Source organism: Ranitomeya imitator, chromosome 6, assembly GCF_032444005.1.
Source record: "Ranitomeya imitator isolate aRanImi1 chromosome 6, aRanImi1.pri, whole genome shotgun sequence".
NCBI classification, from domain to species: Eukaryota; Metazoa; Chordata; class Amphibia; order Anura; family Dendrobatidae; genus Ranitomeya; species Ranitomeya imitator.
In genome coordinates, this window is record NC_091287.1 from 309,593,283 (window position 1) to 309,617,276 (window position 23,994).

Here is a 23,994-nt window from a genome sequence, read left to right on the forward strand (position 1 = left end):
AAGTGATTAAATGAAGCCTACAGATGTGAAACTGCCGATTGCAGAATCTGAAGAGGCTTGAACATGAATGTTGTAATGTTTAGCGAACGTGTGAAAACTGGACCAAGTCGCGGCCTTACACACTTGCTGAGCGGATGCCTGGTGCCGAATGGCCCAGGAGGCCCCCACTGACCGAGTGGAGTGTGCCTTAATCCCAGCGGGGATAGGCTGGCCCTTGACACGGTAAGCTTCTTGAAATCGCTGAACGAAGCCATCTGGCTATCGTGGCCTTCAAGGCAGGCAAACCCTTTCTGTGACCATCCGGAAGCACAAAAAGAGCATCAGCTTTGCGAAAAGACACAGTTCTGGAAATGTACTTTCTGAGAGCCCTCACCAAGTCCAGAGTGTGAAGGGCATTCTCAGTACGATGGACTGGAGACGGACAGAACGAGGGCAGGACAATGTCTTCATTTAAATGAAAAGAAGAGACGACTTTAGGTAAGAAGGATGGGGACGTCCTGAGAACTACCTTGTCCTGGTGGAAAATCAAAAACAGAGGTTTGCATGACAAAGCTGCCAGTTCTGAGACCCGTCTGATGGATGTTATTGCCACCAGAAAGACAACTTTCCATGAAAGGAGGGAGAGGGAAACATCCTGTAATGGCTCGAAGGGAGTCTCTTGTAAAGCACTGAGGATCAAGTTAAGGTCCCAAGGATCTAAAGGCATCTTGTATGGAGGGACAAGATGCGAAACTCCTTGCATGAAGGTCTTAACCTGAGGCTTGGAAGCTAACAGACGCTGGAAAAGGACAGAGAGGGCTGAGATCTGGCCTTTGAGGGAGGCCAGTGCTAAGCCTGAATCCAGACCCGCTTGGAGAAACTCCAGAATGGAGGGGATGGAAAACACCAACGGAGAAAGACCCTTATCTTTACACCATGACAAAAAAATTCTCCAAACGCGATGGTAAATACGCATGGAAACAGGCTTCCTAGCGTTGATCATGGTAGATGCCACTTGACGGGAGAACTCGGCTTGGGCTACGATACAGGATTCAATGGCCAGGCCATTAAACTCAGAACCCTCGAGTTCTGTTGGCAAATGGGTCCCTGGGAGAGAAAGTCCGGAAGATCCGGTAACCTCCAGGGAACGTCGGCGATGAGATGTATTAGCTCCGTATACCAAGCTCGGCATGGCCAGTCTGGAGTGACAAGGATCACAGGAACGCCTTCCGCTTTGATTTTTCGGATGACCCTTGGGATCAGCGGAAGAGGCGGAAAGATTTAAGGGAGATGAAATTGGCTCCAAGGGAGAACTAGGGCATCCGAGCCGAAGGCTAACGGATCGCGGGAACGGGCTACAAAAGTCGGAACCTTGGCATTCAGCCTGGAGGCCACGAGGTCACGTCTGGAGTGCGGAAACGCTGGCAAATTCCGAGAAAGACTTCCGGGTGAAGAGACCACTCTCCTGAGGCTATGCCCTGGCGGCTGAGAAAGTCCGCCGCCCAATTCTCTACCCCCGGAATATGAACTGCAGAGATGAGCGATTGATTTGCCTCTGCCCATTGTAGAATGTGCGAAACCTCGGTCATCGCTCTTCTGCTGCGCGTGCCTCCCTGGCGATTGATGTACACCACAGCCGTGGCGTTGTCTGAGTGGATCTGGACGGGACGTCCAGCCAAGAGGTGGTGGAAACGATGAAGAGCCAGCATTATCGCTCGCTCGGATCTCGAGGATGTTGATCGGAAGGTTGGCTTCCTGAGTGGACCAACGTCCCTGAGCCGTGTGGTGACCAAAAAAAAAAAAAAAAAAAAAAAAAAATCGCTCCCCATCTGAGGAAACTGGCGTCTGTGGTCACTACCAGCCAGTGAACCAGGAGGAAAGACCTTCCCTGATCCAAGGACTACTTTGCAGTCCACCAGAGAGATCGCCTGATTCTGGGTGCCAGGCGAAAGCGGCGACCTAGGGAGGCTGGATTCTTGTCCCATGCTGAGATCAAAGCCTGCTGCAGGAGACGGAAGTGAAATTGGGCAAACGGCACTGCCTCGATAGATGCCACCATTTTCCCGAGTACCTGCATGGTGAACTGCAGGGAGTGTGAGCGGCCTAGAGATAACAATTGGGCTCCCCGGATTAGAGAGGAAATCTTTACCGGAGGGAGAATTACCAACCCTAGGGAAGTGTCCAAGATCATCCCCAAAAAGGGGACTCGCTGGGATGGAACTGGTGACGATTTCTCCAAGTTCACCAGCCAACCTAGACGAGACAGTGTCGATGGTGACAATGACGCTCTTTTCGCAAGCCCGATAAGATGGACCTTTGACAAGAAGATCATCCAGATATGGAAGAATCACCACGCCCCGGGAGTGTAGGATAGACATGATGGCTGCCATGACTTTTGTGAATATCCTTGGGGCGATCGTGAGCCCGAATGGCAGAGCGGTGAATTGAAAATGATTGTCTCCGACCACAAAGCGTAGGCATCTTTGATGACTTTAGAAAATTGGGATGTGAAGATATGCGTCTTTGATGTCAACTGACGCCAGGTATTCCCCTTTTTCCAAAGAAGTGACGACAGAGCGTATGAATTCCATCCTGAAGTGGCGCACTGAGGGGAATTTGTTCAACAACTTCAGGTCCAAAATGGGACGCATGGTTCCGTCTTTCTTGTGGACCATGAATAGGTTCGAGTAGAAGCCCTTGAACCTTTCTGTGGGAGGAACCTGGACGATAACTGCGCTGTTGCGGAGGGCATGTAAGGCCTGGTAAAAGGGAACTGCGTGCGCCTTGGACCTTGGAAGACGAGACTGAAAGAAGCGCGTCAGAGGGGGAGAGATGAAGTCTATTCTGTATCCAGAAGACACGAGATCTCTGACCCACTGGTCGTCAACGACCGATAACCGTACTTGGCGAAACAAGAGTAGATGGCCGCCTACCCTGCCAGTGTCTAACGGACACGGCCAGAAGTCATTGAGAAGAGAATTTTCAGGAAGGGGCACTTTTGGGCCTGGATCGGGGAGATCTGTTTCTCCAGGAATTAGAAGGATTGAAGGAAGGTTGTGAGCCCCTGCCTCTGCGTGGGGAGCGAGAAGAGCTAGCGGAAGCGGTTGCGGAAGACCATCCTGTGGTGCCGTGAAAGCATCGGAAGCGAACCTGGGATAGGTTCCAAAAGGGGCGAGTGGGCCTACGCTGAGGAAGGAATTTACTTTTTCCGCCAGTAGCGTCAGAGATAATCTGATCGAGTTTATCTCCGAACAGGCGCCCGTGCTGGTATGGCAGTGAAGTCAAGGATTTCTTTGAAGCGGAGTCTGCGCGCCATTCTCGGAGCCACAATGCCCTCCTGATAGAAACAGCGCTTGCAGCCGCAAGTGCGGCACAATTAGCCGCATCTAGAGAGGATTGAATAACATAATCCCCTGCTCAGGCAATCTGATAGGCGAGATTAAGTACATCGGGCGGGAAACTATTGTCTGGATTTCACTATGGCCTCGGCCCAGGCCACCATAGCTCTAGCTACCCAAGTGGCGGCAAATGATGGGAATTAATTTGCTCCTGCGGCCTCGAAGACCGACCTGGCCAGGTTGTCAATCTGACGATCAGTGGGATTCTTAATGGAAGACCCGTCCGCCAGAGATAAGAGGGTTTTTGAAGCGAGGCTGTTTTGTACGCTTAAAGGACACTGGGTGGTGCTGATTAGTACCGGGCACAATGTCTATTTTTAGAGTGTGATTAACCGCCTCAATGAGGGAATCAATAGACTCCTGGAACTCAGGGGATTCCGGGTCTGGGGCCACATCTGATTCGTATTCTGAATCGTGCTCGCAGTAAGACCCTGGAGAAGGGGAACGAGAAAAGGAACCAGCGGCTGAGGAAACATCGGAGTTCTGTGGGGATGCCGCACGGGTACGCTTCCTGGAGAAATTAGTACTCCCCATCGCTGTCCGGCCCCTGTCTGAAGACTGTTGTGCAGCAGGGAGACCCTATATTGGGGTACGGCAATGCCCTGACTGTAGGATGAATCACAAAAGGATTCTAGGGCCCGTGCGAGGGAAGCCATAGCCTGTGTCAAAGAAGTAGCCCATTCAGGAGACGTAGATAACCGTGTGCGTTTTATCTGACTTTTTATGAGCCTGTGGCCGAGACATTTTGTAGATGTTTGTAGGGAGCTGCAGATGCTGCTGAGAGCTGTAGGGATGTGCCTGGCTAGCAGAGTGAGTCTGCAGCAGAGGGGTTAAATATGTATCTGCCGTGGAATGGGTTAAGCAGCGAGCGCTAGCTTACCAAGGTCCTGCGTCCGTGCCCCCAGTGATTGTCGTACTGCCGCAGGGTCAGCGTTGGTGGTGGAGGGTCCACGCTGAACTTCCTTCCTTTATCCAGGAAGCAGGGCTTGAGAATGGAGTCGGCGCTTCTCGTGGGCAACGATAAGCGCCAGAAGGAGTAGGCGGAGCTATGGGGGGGGGGAGGGACGCAGCCTGCAATGTGCAGCGCCCCAGGAAGAAAAGCCGACTGGCAGGCGCCAGGAAGTAGGGGCTTAGTTGGGTGGGTGGGCGGGGTCGGTCTGGTGGGTGGGAACTGGCCTGCCACGGCCAGAAGCCGGGGCCTATATTACCAGTGACGGCCGCAATGGCCGGTCGGCGCTGGCGCAAGTCACGGCTAGCGCTGTGGCACGCCCTGGACATCGCAGTGGACGCAGCGGAGGGTAAGTTCCAGCGAGGACCGGGGGTTGGGGGCTCAAACGCAGCGCGAGGAGAGAAAAATGAGGAGCACCAATCCCCTCTGGGCTCCGGACCTCCACACAGGCCTCCTGGAGTGGGGAGGGAACAAGCCTTCCTCCCCCCTTGCCGACTGAGTGCATTTTCCGCAATCTCCAGCCTCCGGGTACTCACGGTTACTGTAGGGGAGGTGGAGAGGGTCCCATTGCCTCCTGGCATCAGCTGCTTTCAGAAAGTGGCGGTGCAGGGGCACATAGCTGCCGCAGGGGTTTCTCCTTTGCCACATTGGGGGGGGGGGCCTCCACTGCAGGGAACAGCTTTTCGATGAAGGCCTGGATCCGGAAGGGGGTAAGTGAGGGCGACACCTCATGTTCCCGTCCGTTGTTGGTGTGGGGAGAGCGGACCCATTTAAGATCCGTCGCCCCTATAAGAGCCCAGGCAGACGTAGAAGTTGCAGGAGGGGGTACGGGGAGCGACTCTCCGTGTTCCCGCCTGTTGAAGATTTTTGGGAGATCAGAACTTTGAAAGGCCCTGTCGCCCGTCCGTGAAAAAAAAAAAAATGGAGAAAAAAAATAGAAAAATAAAATAAAGTCTGGGTCTGAAATCAGACCCTAGTGCCTCCTAAAGACACTAAACAAGAACTGGTTCACGAGAGAGCCAGCAGAGGGTGTATACTGCGGAGGAGGAGTTAACTTTGTGTATTTGCTTAGTGACCTCCTAGTGGCCGCAGCATAACACCCATGGTCCTGTGTCCCCCAATGAGGCGAAGGAGAAATATGGGTTTGGCAATTGTGATTTTCTCCCTTCATTTTCATGGTCAGCTGCAAAAAAATATTGTATGTCAGCAGCACATTCCTTGAATGTCATGAATTTCGTCATGATCATTCCAACATAAAAATAGCTTATCTACTGTGAATCATATAGGAGGGTCATTACATGTCCCCCAGGATGTGCATAGAAACATACTGAATAGTAATGAGCAAGTGTACTTGTTGCTCGGGTTTTCCCAAGCCCGCTCTGGTGGTCTCTAAGTATTTGTTAGTGCTCAGAGATTTATTTTTTGCTGACGCAGCTGCATGATTTACGGCTGCTAGACAGCTTGAATACATGTGGGGATTCCCTAGCAACCAGGCAACCCCCACATGTACTCAGGCTGGCTAGCAGCTGTAAATCATGCAGCTGAGTTGACAAAAACTAAATCTCCGAGCACTAACAAATTATCAGAGACCACCCGAGCATGCTTGGGAAAACCTGAGCAACGAGTATACTCGCTCATCACTAATACTGAACCCACTGTAGAGCGTTGTAATTATAGCCACAGCTGTAGTTACAACGCAAAATAAAAGTGAGAGTGTGGACTGGGTCAAGCTATTTGATCAAATTAGGTTTAGGAAAACCTAATCTGTAGGAAAGTTAGTGGGTAAGATCTCTCCCTCCAGTCCAGGTCTTGGAAGTGGCCCATGTTCAGGATTCCCATTTCAACTTTAAGACAAGGGTTGGGTGTCAGTGTTGGTGTGCAAGCAGCAGAGCACAAGGTTCTGGCTGCTAAATGGATGATAAAGTTTGGATTTAGTTTCCAAGTTTGCAAATAAAGACATTTAGGCTGGGTCACACTTAACGTATGAAAAATTGGTCCGAGTCTCCCTGCCGAGAGTCGCACAAGTGTTCTCCGTATGGTCATCCGTGTGTATTGCGGTTTTCCAGTTTTCTCACACTTATGCATCCGTATGGCTTTACATTTCTCACTGTTTCTCCCCATTGAATTTAATGGCTCAATGGGCTGAAATGAGGAAAATGTGTGCGTATTAGTCACAAGCATGCTGCGATTTTACACACGCGTCGAATATGCCTGAGAAAAAAAATACAGTGATGTGAGCTACCCCATAGATTAACACTGGTTCGAGTGCTAAGCGATGTTTTCTCGCATAGCACTCACCTTTATTCTATGGCAGTGTGATCCCGGCCTTAAAGTTAAATTTTCTTGGGTCACTAACTCATTATCGAACAGACGTGAAAGCCGCTGCCTTACACTACCCATGTAAACCGACCCTAAGGGCTCATACTTATCTGCAAGGAAAATGGACAAGTGCAATATAATTTAAAACTGAAACTGGACTGAGAAAATAAATAAATAAATAAATCACAGCATGCTGTGACTGTCCTCGTATCTCGGAGAAGACTCGCCAATGCAAGTCAATGGGTGTGACAAAAATAAATAAATAAATCGCGCAGCACTCGGACCATGAAAACCCGACCATGTAACTGATAAAATAGGTTATATTATACACACATAGAATAGATAGATAGATATAAAGATGTTAGTGATACATAATTAGTACAGTACTTGTGTAACTTACTGTACATATATATTATTAAATAAATATGTGAAAAAAAATGGTGTGCGAGCCCTGACATTTTATTAATCAGCAGAGGGAAAGCGGACGCTGGGGGCAAATGTTTATAGCCTGGAAAGGGGGTAATACCCATGGAGGTTCCCAGGCTATTAATATCAGCTCGCAGCTGTATACTTAGCCTTAACCGATTATGAAACTGGGGGACCACAAAATTATTAACCCCTGGGCATGATGTCACCTGACAATACAGCTCCAGGGCAAGTTGGATGAGCGAAGCCAAGTGCCAGAATTGGTGCATCTTATGGATGCGCTATTTCTTGGGTGACCGAGAGCTGATGTTTTTAGCCTGGTAGGGGGCCAATATCCATGGCTCCTTCCTAGGCTATTAATATCAGCCAGCATCTGTCTGCCTTGCCTTTGCTGGTTATTAATTATAGGGGGACCCTACGTCTTATTTTAAATTTTTGTTTGTGGTCACCCATATTAATAACCAGGAAAGGATAAGTATACAGCTGTGAGCCAATATGAATAGCCTGGGAAGCGACATGGATATTAGCCCCTTCCCAGGATGTAAACATCAGTCACCAGCGGTCTGCTTTCCCTTTGCTGGTTAATAAAATGTCAGGGGATGCCATTTTTTTCTGAAAGGAATTTATTTACTAAACAAAACAAAAAAAACATGGACAGTAAACTACACACACAAAGCACTCATAATGATATCATATCTCACTCACATATTTATATCAATATTTTTGTTTCTAAGTGTATATCTAATCTCTCAAGTTAAAAATCACATTGCAAACGGATCACATTCACATGGAAATCGGATGCTAGGTGTTAAAAATCGGATTCCACTTGCATGAAAAAAATCGCTTCACAAATCTGACCTCTTTTTTTTTTTTTTTTTTTAATAGTGATGAGTATGAGCCCTAAAGGTCACCATCATGTTAACCCACCGATATTGTTGAGGAAGACAATTTTGTTCTCCGAAAGATAAGCCACCTGAGGAGTTGGACAGTTGGGCAATGTCTCTTATAAAAAAAAAAATCTCTTGTTTATAGGAGTATCAGGCAAGAAAGCTGCCACTCAAACCACTGCTTGCCATCAGCTATCTAAAGTGTATGGGGGCTTTAGGTAGGTAGTAAAATAGTAAGTACACGTTACATTTTTTTTTTCACAAAGCAACAGCGCAAGTGAATATAAAAACACAAATCTGTTTTCACTGAGGGATCAAACAATACCTGCTGCCTACAAAAGTCTAGAGGAGGAGGAGCTGGAGGGGAAAGAGGAAGAGCACACATAAAAAAACTGCTGAGGCTCCTAGTCCAGAGGGAAATACTACGAAAATAAATAGGAAACAAGTCAAGTAATAGCCAGAAAGTGTCATTTCTTATGTACAAATACATATAACAGCTTATGTTTAACAGATATCTGAAAGTGCACTTACACTGTAACCAAAACATAAAAGCAACAAAAACTGCAGAGGCACATAAACCTAGGTATCAGAATATTATAACTTACACAAGTGAAATATACAAAATAGTAACTTACGACTCAGTCTTCAATCCTGTAAAAACGGTTTTTAGTGCTACCAGACCATGTTTCCGATGGCAGCATAAATAGACTTTGCCAAATCCTCCAGAATCAATCTCCTCCTTATCTAGCAGGTCCTTGGAACACATCCGGATGTCATCGAGAGACATGTCTGCAGCTGCTGCTTGTGATTCCATGGACTAAATATCGCCAGAATACCCTAAAAAACATTAAGCAGGTTAGAAATGTGTATTGTTAGAGGACTGCGCTCTGATTTGTTTTTTTCAGGAGTACCCCGCTCCCCAGCTAGCCGATTTCCTAGTTTCTGGCTTGCCGAACTGATTAACAGTTCAGACCAGATGCATTGTCTCCATGCTGGACCAGTTTTTCAACTTCCAATGCTGCTACACAACAAGGATAGATATACCGTATTTTCCGGCGTATAAGACGACTGGGCGTATAAGACGACCCCCAGCTTTCCCAGTTAAAATATAAAATCTTCTCAAAAGTCGGGGGTTGTCTTATATGCCGGGTGTCATCTTATAGGGTGGGTGCGGAGCAATTTGCGGTCGAAGTATATAGTGGGGGGAGTGGTCCCGATAACGAGGTGAGGGAGCGCCTCACCAGGAAGGTGTAAGTGAAGCAAATGTCAGCGTCTGGGATGCCAGGGTTATGCAAAAAAGAGAGAGAGCGGTGCTGTGCCTAGAAAAACACTCCTCTTTCACTAATCTGGCTCACCCTTGTATCCCATTACCTCCTTCTCTGCGTCTGCTTCACTTACACCTTCCCGGTGAGGTGCCCCCTCTCCTTGTCATTGGGGTCGCTCCCCCCACAATATGCGGCGACCGCAGATTACTCCGCACCTGCCCTATAAGACGACACCTGGCGTATGAGACGACACCCGACTTTTGAGAGAATTTTCAGGGGTTAAAAAGTAGTCTTATACGCCAGAAAATACAGATAGAGATAGATATATATATATATATATATACATATACATATATATATATATATATATATATATATATATATATATATATATATATATATATATATATATATATATATATATATATAACAAAAATCAGCACCAAAAGAAAACAAGGGGTGCAAAAAATCCTTCCAGGTATATACCAAACCTCATGCTATAGTCCAAAAAATGAAGGCAGCACTCCAATAATGAAGCAAGCTTGAGAAAGGTCCACATCCTGGACTGAAACGTCGCACATGGGCCAATAAACCACTTTTATTTTTCCTACTGAAGTGCTGTCTTCATTTTTTGGACTAATATATATATATATACTAGATGGTGGCCCGATTCTAACGCATCGGGTATTCTAGAATATGCATGTCCACATAGTATATTGCCCAGCCACATAGTATATTGCCCAGTGACGTAGTATATTGCCCAGCCATGTAGTATATTGCCCAGTCACGTAGTATATTGCCCAGCCACGTAGTATATTGCCCAGCCACGTAGTATATTGCCCAGCCACGTAGTATATTACCCAGTCACGTAGTATATTGCCCAGCCACGTAGTATATTGCCCAGCCACGTAGTATATTACCCAGTCACGTAGTATATTGCCCAGCCACGTAGTATATTACCCAGTCACGTAGTATATTGTCCAGCCACGTAGTATATTGCCCAGCCACGTAGTATATTGGCCAGTCACGTGTTGCCCAGCCACATAGTATATAGCAGAGCCACGTAGTACGGTATATTGCCCAGTCACGTAGTATATTGCCCAGCCACATAGTATATAGCAGAGCCACGTAGTATATTGCCCAGTCACGTAGTATATTGCCCAGCCACATAGTATATAGCAGAGCCACGTAGTATATTGCCCAGCCACGGAGTATATTGCCCAGTCACGTACTATATTGCCCAGCCACGTACTATATTGCCCAGCTACATAGTATATTGCCCAGTCACGTAGTATATTGCCCAGCCAGGTAGTATATTGCCCAGCCAGGTAGTATATTGCCCAGCCAGGTAGTATATTGCCCAGTCACGTAGTATATTGTCCAGCCACATAGTATATTGCACAGCGACGGAGTATACAGCACAGAGCCACGTAGTATAGAGACTTAAAAAAAAACCATATACTCACCCTCTGAAGGCCCGTTGAAGTCGTGCTATACTTACCATCCGCCGCCTTTCCCGCTCCTCGCCACGCTCCCGGGACCGCTCCATTGCAAGCGGCAGCTTCCGGTCCCAGGGCTGGTGTGAGCAGGACCTATGATGACGTCGCGGTCACATGACCGTGACGTCACGGCAGGTCCTTGTCGCACACCAGCCCTGGGACGGAACCGGAAGCTGCCGCTTGCAATGGAGCGGTCCCGGGAGCGTGGCGAGGAGCGGGAAAGGTGGCGGAGGGTGAGTATAGCAGGTTTTTTTTAAATTATTTTTAACATGACATATTTTTACTATTGATGCTGCATAGGCAGCATGAATAGTAAAAAGTTGGGGACACACAGGGTTAATAGCAGCAGTAACGGAGTGCGTTACACCGCGGGCCATTACCGCTGCCATTAACCCTGTGTGAGCGGCGAGTGGAGGGGATTAGGGAGCGGGAGCCGGGCAGTGAGTGCAGGGGAGTAGGGGAGGGACTAATCGGACTGTGGCCGTCGCTGATTGGTCGCGGCAGCCATGACAGGCAGCTGCTGAGACCAATCAGCGAATGAATAACCGTGACAGAAGGACAGACAGACAGACGGAAGTGACCTTGAGACAATTATATATATAGATTATATATATATATATATATATATATATATATATATATATATATATATATATATATATATATATATATATATATATATATATATATATATATATATATATATATATATACTAGATGGTTGCCCGATTCTAACGCATCGGGTATTCTAGAATATGTATGTCCACGTAATATATTGCCCAGCCACGTAGTATATTGCCCAGCCACGTAGTATATTGCCCAGTAACGTAGTATATTGCCCAGTCACGTAGTATATTGCCCAGCTACGTAGTATATTGCCCAGTCACGTAGTATATTGCCCAGCTACGTAGTATATTGCCCAGCCACGTAGTATATTGCCCAGCCACGTAGTATATTGCCCAGTGACGTAGTATATTGCCCAGTGACGTACTATATTGCTCCGTGACGTAGTATACAGCACAGAGCCACACAGTATATTGCCCAGTGACGTAGAATATTGCCCAGTGACGTAGTATATTGCCCAGTCACGTAGTATATTGCCCAGTCACGTAGTATATTGCCCAGTCACGTAGTATATTGCCCAGCTACGTAGTATATTGCCCAGTCACGTAGTATATTGCCCAAAATTTGAACTGCATTACTGCACTGAAAATATGAAAAATGAGAGCTTTTAGCGCATAAAAATGGCCAATTTTATGTGTACCTCGTAGCCACGTTAAGGCATCTCTCTTATACGAGGCCCTACGCTTGACCTACCTCTCTGAGAATAAACGTCTCCATCTGAATGGGTACATGTGAAACCTCTCCTTGGACTCAAATTCTCTCTCACTGTGGAGGGGTATTGGACCTATTATAATTAAAACACCTGAAGCTAGGAGGCGGGGAGTGCACGATCAGAAGGCTAGAGAATACATTTCAAAAAACCTGATCTGCACATCCAAACATAGACACAGTGTGAACAGGTGCTGAACCCAGAGTCGCCAACTCGTATATATTTAAGTAAATAGGGCAGCACACTGCAGCGCCAAAACATGCAAACTTGAAAACTGCTGCTGCCCTATTTACTTAAATATATACGAGTTGGCGACTCTGGGTTCAGCACCTGTTCACACTGTGTCTATGTTTGGATGTGCAGATCAGGTTTTTTGAAATGTATTCTCTAGCCTTCTGATCGTGCACTCCCCGCCTCCTAGCTTCAGGTGTTTTAATTATAATAGGTCCAATACCCCTCCACAGTGAGAGAGAATTTGAGTCCAAGGAGAGGTTTCACATGTACCCATTCAGATGGAGACGTTTATTCTCAGAGAGGTAGGTCAAGCGTAGGGCCTCGTATAAGAGAGATGCCTTAACGTGGCTACGAGGTACACATAAAATTGGCCATTTTTATGCGCTAAAAGCTCTCATTTTTCATATTTTCAGTGCAGTAATGCAGTTCAAATTTTGTGTTTTCAAGTTTGCATGTTTTGGCGCTGCAGTGTGCTGCCCTATTTACTTAAATATATACGAGTTGGCGACTCTGGGTTCAGCACCTGTTCACACTGTGTCTATGTTTGGATGTGCAGATCAGGTTTTTTGAAATGTATTCTCTAGCCTTCTGATCGTGCACTCCCCGCCTCCTAGCTTCAGGTGTTTTAATTATAATAGGTCCAATACCCCTCCACAGTGAGAGAGAATTTGAGTCCAAGGAGAGGTTTCACATGTACCCATTCAGATGGAGACGTTTATTCTCAGAGAGGTAGGTCAAGCGTAGGGCCTCGTATAAGAGAGATGCCTTAACGTGGCTACGAGGTACACATAAAATTGGCCATTTTTATGCGCTAAAAGCTCTCATTTTTCATATTTTCAGTGCAGTAATGCAGTTCAAATTTTGTGTTTTCAAGTTTGCATGTTTTGGCGCTGCAGTGTGCTGCCCTATTTACTTAAATATATACGAGTTGGCGACTCTGGGTTCAGCACCTGTTCACACTGTGTCTATGTTTGGATGTGCAGATCAGGTTTTTTGAAATGTATTCTCTAGCCTTCTGATCGTGCACTCCCCGCCTCCTAGCTTCAGGTGTTTTAATTATAATAGGTCCAATACCCCTCCACAGTGAGAGAGAATTTGAGTCCAAGGAGAGGTTTCACATGTACCCATTCAGATGGAGACGTTTATTCTCAGAGAGGTAGGTCAAGCGTAGGGCCTCGTATAAGAGAGATGCCTTAACGTGGCTACGAGGTACACATAAAATTGGCCATTTTTATGCGCTAAAAGCTCTCATTTTTCATATTTTCAGTGCAGTAATGCAGTTCAAATTTTGTGTTTTCAAGTTTGCATGTTTTGGCGCTGCAGTGTGCTGCCCTATTTACTTAAATATATACGAGTTGGCGACTCTGGGTTCAGCACCTGTTCACACTGTGTCTATGTTTGGATGTGCAGATCAGGTTTTTTGAAATGTATTCTCTAGCCTTCTGATCGTGCACTCCCCGCCTCCTAGCTTCAGGTGTTTTAATTATAATAGGTCCAATACCCCTCCACAGTGAGAGAGAATTTGAGTCCAAGGAGAGGTTTCACATGTACCCATTCAGATGGAGACGTTTATTCTCAGAGAGGTAGGTCAAGCGTAGGGCCTCGTATAAGAGAGATGCCTTAACGTGGCTACGAGGTACACATAAAATTGGCCATTTTTATGCGCTAAAAGCTCTCATTTTTCATATTTTCAGTGCAGTAATGCAGTTCAAATTTTGTGTTTTCAAGTTTGCATGTTTTGGCGCTGCAGTGTGCTGCCCTATTTACTTAAATATATACGAGTTGGCGACTCTGGGTTCAGCACCTGTTCACACTGTGTCTATGTTTGGATGTGCAGATCAGGTTTTTTGAAATGTATTCTCTAGCCTTCTGATCGTGCACTCCCCGCCTCCTAGCTTCAGGTGTTTTAATTATAATAGGTCCAATACCCCTCCACAGTGAGAGAGAATTTGAGTCCAAGGAGAGGTTTCACATGTACCCATTCAGATGGAGACGTTTATTCTCAGAGAGGTAGGTCAAGCGTAGGGCCTCGTATAAGAGAGATGCCTTAACGTGGCTACGAGGTACACATAAAATTGGCCATTTTTATGCGCTAAAAGCTCTCATTTTTCATATTTTCAGTGCAGTAATGCAGTTCAAATTTTGTGTTTTCAAGTTTGCATGTTTTGGCGCTGCAGTGTGCTGCCCTATTTACTTAAATATATACGAGTTGGCGACTCTGGGTTCAGCACCTGTTCACACTGTGTCTATGTTTGGATGTGCAGATCAGGTTTTTTGAAATGTATTCTCTAGCCTTCTGATCGTGCACTCCCCGCCTCCTAGCTTCAGGTGTTTTAATTATAATAGGTCCAATACCCCTCCACAGTGAGAGAGAATTTGAGTCCAAGGAGAGGTTTCACATGTACCCATTCAGATGGAGACGTTTATTCTCAGAGAGGTAGGTCAAGCGTAGGGCCTCGTATAAGAGAGATGCCTTAACGTGGCTACGAGGTACACATAAAATTGGCCATTTTTATGCGCTAAAAGCTCTCATTTTTCATATTTTCAGTGCAGTAATGCAGTTCAAATTTTGTGTTTTCAAGTTTGCATGTTTTGGCGCTGCAGTGTGCTGCCCTATTTACTTAAATATATACGAGTTGGCGACTCTGGGTTCAGCACCTGTTCACACTGTGTCTTTGTTTGGATGTGCAGATCAGGTTTTTTGAAATGTATTCTCTAGCCTTCTGATCGTGCACTCCCCGCCTCCTAGCTTCAGGTGTTTTAATTATAATAGGTCCAATACCCCTCCACAGTGAGAGAGAATTTGAGTCCAAGGAGAGGTTTCACATGTACCCATTCAGATGGAGACGTTTATTCTCAGAGAGGTAGGTCAAGCGTAGGGCCTCGTATAAGAGAGATGCCTTAACGTGGCTACGAGGTACACATAAAATTGGCCATTTTTATGCGCTAAAAGCTCTCATTTTTCATATTTTCAGTGCAGTAATGCAGTTCAAATTTTGTGTTTTCAAGTTTGCATGTTTTGGCGCTGCAGTGTGCTGCCCTATTTACTTAAATATATACGAGTTGGCGACTCTGGGTTCAGCACCTGTTCACACTGTGTCTATGTTTGGATGTGCAGATCAGGTTTTTTGAAATGTATTCTCTAGCCTTCTGATCGTGCACTCCCCGCCTCCTAGCTTCAGGTGTTTTAATTATAATAGGTCCAATACCCCTCCACAGTGAGAGAGAATTTGAGTCCAAGGAGAGGTTTCACATGTACCCATTCAGATGGAGACGTTTATTCTCAGAGAGGTAGGTCAAGCGTAGGGCCTCGTATAAGAGAGATGCCTTAACGTGGCTACGAGGTACACATAAAATTGGCCATTTTTATGCGCTAAAAGCTCTCATTTTTCATATTTTCAGTGCAGTAATGCAGTTCAAATTTTGTGTTTTCAAGTTTGCATGTTTTGGCGCTGCAGTGTGCTGCCCTATTTACTTAAATATATACGAGTTGGCGACTCTGGGTTCAGCACCTGTTCACACTGTGTCTATGTTTGGATGTGCAGATCAGGTTTTTTGAAATGTATTCTCTAGCCTTCTGATCGTGCACTCCCCGCCTCCTAGCTTCAGGTGTTTTAATTATAATAGGTCCAATACCCCTCCACAGTGAGAGAGAATTTGAGTCCAAGGAGAGGTTTCACATGTACCCATTCAGATGGAGACGTTTATTCTCAGAGAGGTAGGTCAAGCGTAGGGCCTCGTATAAGAGAGATGCCTTAACGTGGCTACGAGGTACACATAAAATTGGCCATTTTTATGCGCTAAAAGCTCTCATTTTTCATATTTTCAGTGCAGTAATGCAGTTCAAATTTTGTGTTTTCAAGTTTGCATGTTTTGGCGCTGCAGTGTGCTGCCCTATTTACTTAAATATATACGAGTTGGCGACTCTGGGTTCAGCACCTGTTCACACTGTGTCTATGTTTGGATGTGCAGATCAGGTTTTTTGAAAGAGTAGTATATTGCCCAGTCACGTAGTATATTGCCCAGTGACGTAGTATATTGCCCAGTGACGTAGTATATTGCCCAGCCACATAGTATATTGCCCAGTCACGTAGTATATTGCCCAGTCACGTAGTATATTGCCCAGCCACGTAGTATATTGCCCAGTCACGTAGTATACAGCACAGAGCCACGTAGCATATTGCACAGCCCATGTAGTATATTGCCCAGCTATGTAGTATATTGCCCAGCCACGTATGACACAGGTTAAAAAAATAAAAAATAAACATATACTCACCTTCTGCAGGCGCGTTGTAGCACTGTCGCCTGTGTGGGGTGCAGGCAACATCTTCCGGTCCCAGGGTGTGCTGACGTCGTGGTCACCGTGATCTGTCACCACATTTGAGCTATCTAAGCTATTGCTATGGGCATACAGGTTATAGACAGCTGAGGAGAGTGATGTTTGTATGGCTCATATCAGATGTGTTGTTGCTGAGAAATCCTCTTTTATCACTTTATATAAATGACCTCCTCCAGGCTCTGGGGAGTAAAATAAACTTGCTGCCATGTAGTCGTCCATATTCATGAGCTCTGTGTAATCCTGCCCCTAACAATGATTGGCAGCTCAGCATTCAGAAACCTGGTAGATCTGTAGCATAGAAAACTGTGATTTTACCAAAATAACAGGAAGCAGTCCAATAAGTGATACATCACTGCAATCAGGGTCTATGTGCCTACAACATGTTGCTCTCAGATGGGGCAGTAAAACCTGATGACAGATTCCCTGTAAATTGCTTCACTGCTTAGCAAGTGCTCTTTTGTATTTTTTTACTGTCAAATGCCTGCACCTGCATATTGAGCGACACTGCGCAGTAATGTCTCTCAACCATCTATATAGGCTGCACTCGCTACACACAAACCTGAACCTCCTACGCTGCGCAATCCCCTTCCCCTCCCCAAATATTACATTTGAAGATAGGTGGGATAAAGAAGTGCAGTGTGGAATAATCGGATGCAGTCCTCTGCCACGCTTTCTTCTATAATGACACTTTATTTGCTTCCTCCCATTTAGTCAGAGAACAACAATCCCTAAAGTCCAGTGGGGAGTAACATTCATCCCCTATAAAGCCTGTGTAGTCACTTATCATTTATCATGGGTCTAAGAGGGAACATCTCTCTTTGTGCCAATCCGGTGTAAGGAGACTTCTATGCCATGCAATTATCCTGTGGGAATTTAAATATGCAAATAGCCTCTTGAGAAATGAAGAGGACTTGAACTCTAGTGCCACTTATTGAAGGTAGCAATCCAAAAAGTCAATATCGACCTTTTAACGAGCCTTGCCATATGATATAAGATAAAAACCTTGCCAAATCATACCTGCGGCTTTGCACTCATGAGGGGCAAACATCTGAAACACATGTCTGCAAATTAATTGTCATGTGGCAAGGCATGCCAAAGGAGCCACTATTTAGTCTTCGAATTGCTACATGCAAGGTGTCGCTAGCGTTCAAGTCCTTTTCCTCTCTGGAGAGACTAGTAATATATAGTGTAGCATAGTGTGGCAGGATGACACCAGGGCGACTGTGTTTGCCCGTGATCTTATACAGAGCTGTATTGCAGTCCCCAGCTTCATGGAAGGATGGCCTGGATGGAAGAAGTGTTGTAGGACACAGCAAGCTGCAAGATTAGCAAAGCCGGTAGTAACAGCTGTCTGTGTAATGCAACATCACTGCCTTCCTTGGGCATGTGCAGAGCGCCCATGAAGCTGGGGAGCGTACGCCAGGCTTCAATGAGCAGTGTAGGGGAGGCAAAATGGGGCGTGATTGCTCAAGACTTGCAAAGAGCAGACAGGAACGCCGCTCTTGCAAAAGAAGACATACACGCTTACAGAGCCATGGAAAATGGGTATTATACCTACCGATAATTCGGTTTCCAGGAGTCCATCCTGACAGCACGCTGGAGGACGTCCTCCTCCTCCTTGCAGGGACAGGAAACACAACACGAGAGGTTAAAAGGTCCCACTCCACCCCCTTTCCCTCAGTGATTTGACAAGTAACACACCAAGGATAGATATACTTTGCAAAAATTTTATTTACCAACATATACAGCATATGAAAATAGAAACCATTGGGGGGGAAATAACAGTGCTGTCAGGATGGACTCCTGGAAACCGAATTATCGGTAGGTATAATACCCATTTTCCAGGACGTCCCCCTGACAGCACGCTGGAGAATACCAAAGAAACCTCCTCTAGGGTGGGACAACTGCCTGGAGAACTTTTCTCCCAAAAGACGTTTGATGGGCTGCTAACACATCCAATTTATAATGCCTGCAGAAAGTATCTACTCTGGCCCATGTAGCTGCTTTACAAATCTGATCTAGGGATGCCCCTGCCCGTTCGGCCCAAGAAGCCGAAACCGCTCTAGTAGAATGAGCTTTAATCCCTACTGGACAATCTACCCCTTCTGATAAGTAGGCTTTTGAGATTATAGACGTGATCCATCTCGCTATTGAAGTTTTGGAAGCTTTTTTACCTCTATTTTTACCCCCGAACAAAATGAACAGATTAGAATCCTTTCTCCAAGAACTAGTGGCTTCTAGATAGTCTAAGACCGCCTGCCTGACATCTAGGGAGTGTAACGCCTGTTCTTTCTCATTGGAAGGCTTGTCACAAAAAGAGGGTAAGATTATCTCCTGATCTCGATTTTTTGCAGACGCTATCTTGGGAATAAAGGTTGGATCTAATTTTAGTATTATATGGTCTTCTCGGACCTGAAGGTAAGGGTCTTTAACTGAAAGAGCCTGAATCTCGCCTATGCGTTTAGCTGTTGTAATTGCTACTAAAAAGGCCGTTTTCCAGGTACGTAGAGAAATAGGCATGCTTTCTCTAAGAGTATAGGGATCTTTACATAGAGCCCTGAGAACTAAATTTAAAGGGAACCTGTCACCCCGAAAATCGGGGGTGAGGTAATCCCACCGGCATCAGGGGCTTATCTGCAGCATTCTATAATGCTGTAGATAAGCCCCCGATGTTACCTGAAAAAGGAGAAAAAGACGTTAGATTATACTCACCCAGGGGCGGTCCCGCTGCTGGTCTGGTCAGATGGGCGTCTCCGGTCCGCTGCGGCGCCTCCCATCTTCTTTCCATGACGTCCTCTTCTGATCTTCAGCCACGGCTCCGGCGCAGGCGTACTTTGCTCTGCCCTGTTGAGGGCAGAGGATAGTACAGCAGTGCGCAGGCGCCGGAAAGGTCAGAGGCTCGGCGCCTGCGCACTGCAGTACTTTGTCTGCCCTCAACAGGGCAGAGCAAAGTACGCCTGCGCCGGAGCCGTGGCCGAAGATCAGAAGAGGACGTCATGGAAAGAAGATAGGAGGCACCGCAGCGGACCGGAGACGCCCATCTGACCAGACCAGCAGCGGGACCGCCCCTGGGTGAGTATAATCTAACGTCTTTTTCTCCTTTTTCAGGTAACATCGGGGGCTTATCTACAGCATTATAGAATGCTGCAGATAAGCCCCTGATGCCGGTGGGATTACCTCACCCGCGATTTTCGGGGTGACAGGTTCCCTTTAAATCCCAAGAAGGAACTAGTTGTCTCAAGGTGGGACGTAATCTCTGGGTGGCCTTCACAAATCTAATTATCCACGGGTGGGAGGCCAATGGATAATCCAAGAAGGTACTAAGAGCCGAAATCTGAACCTTAAGAGTACTTGGACTAAGCCCCATGTCAAAACCAGATTGTAGAAAATTCAAAACTCTAGGAACATCCAAGGCTCCCGACATCCCGACCGACCTGCCACTTTCTGTACAAAATCTCTTCCAAATCTTGTGGTAGATGGCTATAGTCACAGGTTTCCTGCTAGCCTGGATGGTTGAAATTACTTTATCAGACAGACCTTTGGCTTTTAACATGTCCCTCTCAGGATCCATGCCGATAGATGTAATCTCTCCGGGAGTTGATGTAATACTGGCCCCTGATGGATGATATCCTTCCATAACGGGAGTCTGATAGGATCTTCCAACGTCATGGTTCCCAACAGTGGAAACCAACTTCTTCTCGGCCAGTATGGCACAATTGTTATTACTGTTGCTCGATCCTCTTGAATTTTTCTGAGCACAACTGGGATAAGTGCTATTGGAGGAAAAGCATAAGACAGAGGTTCGTTCCACGTCTGACTCAGAGCGTCGACCGCTTCCGGAAAGTCTGAGGGGTTGAGGGAATAAAATCTGGGAACCTTCGAATTTTTTCTTGTGGCGAACAAGTCTATCCCGGGAGTTCCCCAACGATGGCATAGAATTTGAAAGATTCCTTGATTCAGTTCCCACTCTGTTGGAGAAACATTTCTTTTGCTCAGGTAATCGGCTAGAATATTTTGAGATCCCTCTAGATGTACCGCTGTTATTGACAGGATCGTGTTTTCTGACCAGGTAAAAATTCTTCGTGCTAGATCTTGAAGATGCTTGTGTCTGGAACCTCCCTGATGTCTCAAAAAAGATACTGCTGTTACATTGTCCGATAGTATCTTTACGTGTCTGTTCCTTAAACGAAGACGATTTCTTCTGAGAGCTTCCCAGACTGCATACAATTCTCTGTAGTTTGAAGACATCCGACTGATCTCTTCTGGCCACTCCCCTTGGAAAAAACTTCCTTCCAAGTGAGCTCCCCATCCCCACTGACTTGCGTCCGTGGTGATTACCACACAAGGAGTAGCAATCCAAGGAACACCCACTCTTAGGTTGTGGTCTTGAGTCCACCATAGTAACGACTTTCTTATGCTTATTGATACTCGTATCCTTCTGTCCAGGGATGAGCGACGACGATCCCATACCTTGAGAACTTGTTCCTGTAGTAGCCTTGAGTGTGCCTGAGCCCACCTGACACAAGGGATGCAAGCTGTCATCTTCCCCAAGATCTTCATGGCTGACCTTATTGTAACCGGACCTTTTAGGAATTCTAACATCATCTTCTTTATCGAGATCCGCTTGTCTTCTGGCAAAAAGGATTGTCTGTTTGTAGAGTCCAGGAGTACTCCCAGAAATATTTTTCGGGATTCTGGTTTTAGATGTGACTTTTCCCGGTTTACCACCCATCCTAGGTGTTCCAATACCGATACGACCCGATCTCTGTGTCTTAGTAGTATGTCTTCCGTTCTTGCCACTACGAGAAAATCGTCTAAGTATGGAACTATAGTTATGCCTTGGTTTCTTAGGTAAGCCACCACCTCTGCTACCAACTTCGTGAAAATCCTTGGAGCCGATGCTAGACCAAAGGGAAGACATTGAAACTGGAAGTGGCAGGTTAGGTCCGGGAATCTCACCGAGAACCTCAGCAGATCCTGAGATGAGGGATGTATTGGAACCTGATAATATGCACTCTTCAGGTCGAGAGTGCACATCATCGAGTCTTTGTTTATCAGATGAACAGTTGACCTTATGGACTCCATCCTGAATCTCTTGTACTTTACATACAAATTTAGAGGTTTTAAGTTTATTATCGTACGGGATTCTCCTGACACTTTTGGGATTGAAAACAGAGACGAATAGTGACCTGAGCCTATTTCGGAAGAGGGAACCCGAATTATGACCTGGGAGTTGAATAGCTTTTGAAGGTCTGAGTACATAGGAGAATTTGTGGCTACCACCGTTGGAGCAATACATCTCTGTGGTACGTGGGAACTTAGTTCTATTTTGTAACCCTCTGCAATTATAGATAGTACATAACTGTTGTCTGAAATCAGACTCCAAGGTTCTAGAAAAAGACTTAATCTCCCGCCTATCCTTATGGCGTCATTGTCTTCTCGATCTATAACTTGAACCAAAAAGGGAACTTCTTCCCTTCCTGTTCTGAGAAAAGGAACCTCTGAAGGACCCTCTACTAGGTCTCCATTGATCTCTATACTCAGGCTGCCTGCGGGGGGGAGGAGGAGGAGGGAAAGGTCTCTTCCGAAAGGGCAGAAACTTTTTAGGTTTATCCTCAGGGAATCCTTTTTTATTATCTGAAGCAGATTCCAAAATGTCATCCAGAGCCTGGCCAAATATTCTGGAACCCGTAAAAGGGATGGCGCATAACTTATTTTTTGATGCGTTATCCCCCGACCAAGATCTAAGCCAAATGGCCCTACGGGTCGCATTTGACAAAGAACTATTTCTGGCTGCAAATCTAACTGACTCAGCTGAAGTGTCTGCCATGAAAGCCGTGGCTGACTTTATGATAGGCAAGGAGGCAATTATATCTGCCCGTGGAGTCTTGTTAATTAAATGTTCTTCTAATTGTTCCATCCATAGAAACATGGATCTTGCTACTGACGTAGCTGCGATGTTAGTCTTTATCAGAGCTGCTGAGGTTTCCCAAACTCGACGTAACAGGATATCTGCCTTGCGATCCATAGCATCCTTGAGACTCGAAGAATCCTCAAAGGGGATGGATGTCTTCTTTGTAACCTTAGCTATGGGCACATCTACTTTCGGAATCTCTTCCCAAATCTTGATTTCTTCAGGGTTAAATGGTAGACGGTTTTTAAATTCACGTGACATCACCAATCTTCGCTCCGCATCCTTCCACTCTTGAGCAATCACCAGACGAATGTGTTCGCTCACCGGAAATACAGTCTGTTCCTGATGTGTGAGACCTCCAAACATCTGGTCTTGTCGCGATCTCGGTCGTGGCTCTTCCTTTATCTGCATAGTATCTCTTACAGCTTGAACCAGCTGCTCCGTGTCCTCAACTGGAAAATAGTACTTTCTTCCTTGCGCTTGCTCTTCCCTTGGCAATTCTCCTTCTTCTTGATCAGAATCTCTAATTTCCAATTCTTCTTCTGAAGAGCCGTACAGGTCCCTCTGGTCTGGATCACTTCTGAGTCTCTTACGGGCCGGGCCCGGACTGGACGGACCGCCCTGAGACATAGACGCCAAAGAATTCTGGACCTCTTCCCGGATTAGGCTTCTCATTTCTGATAATAACGAAGGTTGTTCTTCTCTGACTATTTTAGAGATACAAGAGCTACAGAGAGCTTTATTGTACGCCTCTGGGAGCTTCATACTACATACGGAGCACCTCTTAGATTTTGAAGATGCCTTTCCAGTCTTCTTTGACAGAGGAAGGGAAGTCTGGGTAGTCTCCTTATCCTAAATATAAGCATAGACACTGCTCAGTGTACTGCAGATGACAACGTACTTTGTGCTCTGCGCACTTACCCTCGCTTCCTCACTTCTGACCTCCATATCTTCTGTTGAGAGATACACAGAGTAAGTGTGTAATCTCTATCAATCACATAAAGGATATAGCAGCTTCTGCTGCACTCACCCTTTGTCTCCGGCATCCGAAACGGTTCAATATGCTGGCCGGCTCGGACTATCCGCTATACCGTGTCTCGCCGCCACCTCTGTACAATCAAGGATTGCGCCTTCTCCTCTTTCCCATAGAGGAATGCAGGACGCCCCATTGCAGTACCTTCGGTCTTACATACATGCTTCCGCGTTCCACCTGGTGGAACGCACGCCGAATGCGTACCTCCCCCCGGATGTGATGTCACCTTACCGGAAGTACTGCCTGCGTCCTACTCCCGCGTTCCACCTCGTGGAACGCAACCGTCACCGGACCTCTCTGACATGCGGCGCCTCTTGCTGGTCTGGCGCCCGAGCCGAGAGCCTCCCACCGGGAGGAAGCGGCTCTTACCCAGGAGCTCGTCCGCTCAACTGGTCTCTGGACAGAGGGACTCCCCACCG

At 46.3% G+C, this 23,994-nt stretch overlaps 1 protein-coding gene across 2 annotated transcripts in view; it reads right to left on the bottom strand.

Annotated features, from left to right (window-relative positions):
- The window catches only part of RIPK1 (receptor interacting serine/threonine kinase 1), a 95,855-nt gene that overhangs the window by 69,266 nt on the left and 2,595 nt on the right, over positions 1 to 23,994 (bottom strand). For both annotated transcript variants that reach the window (XM_069730739.1, XM_069730738.1), the window contains exon 2: positions 8,594 to 8,795. In XM_069730739.1, coding sequence (XP_069586840.1) covers positions 8,594 to 8,772 — 179 coding nt within the window. In that variant the 5' untranslated portion in view covers positions 8,773 to 8,795. The remainder of the gene's footprint in view (positions 1 to 8,593; positions 8,796 to 23,994) is intronic.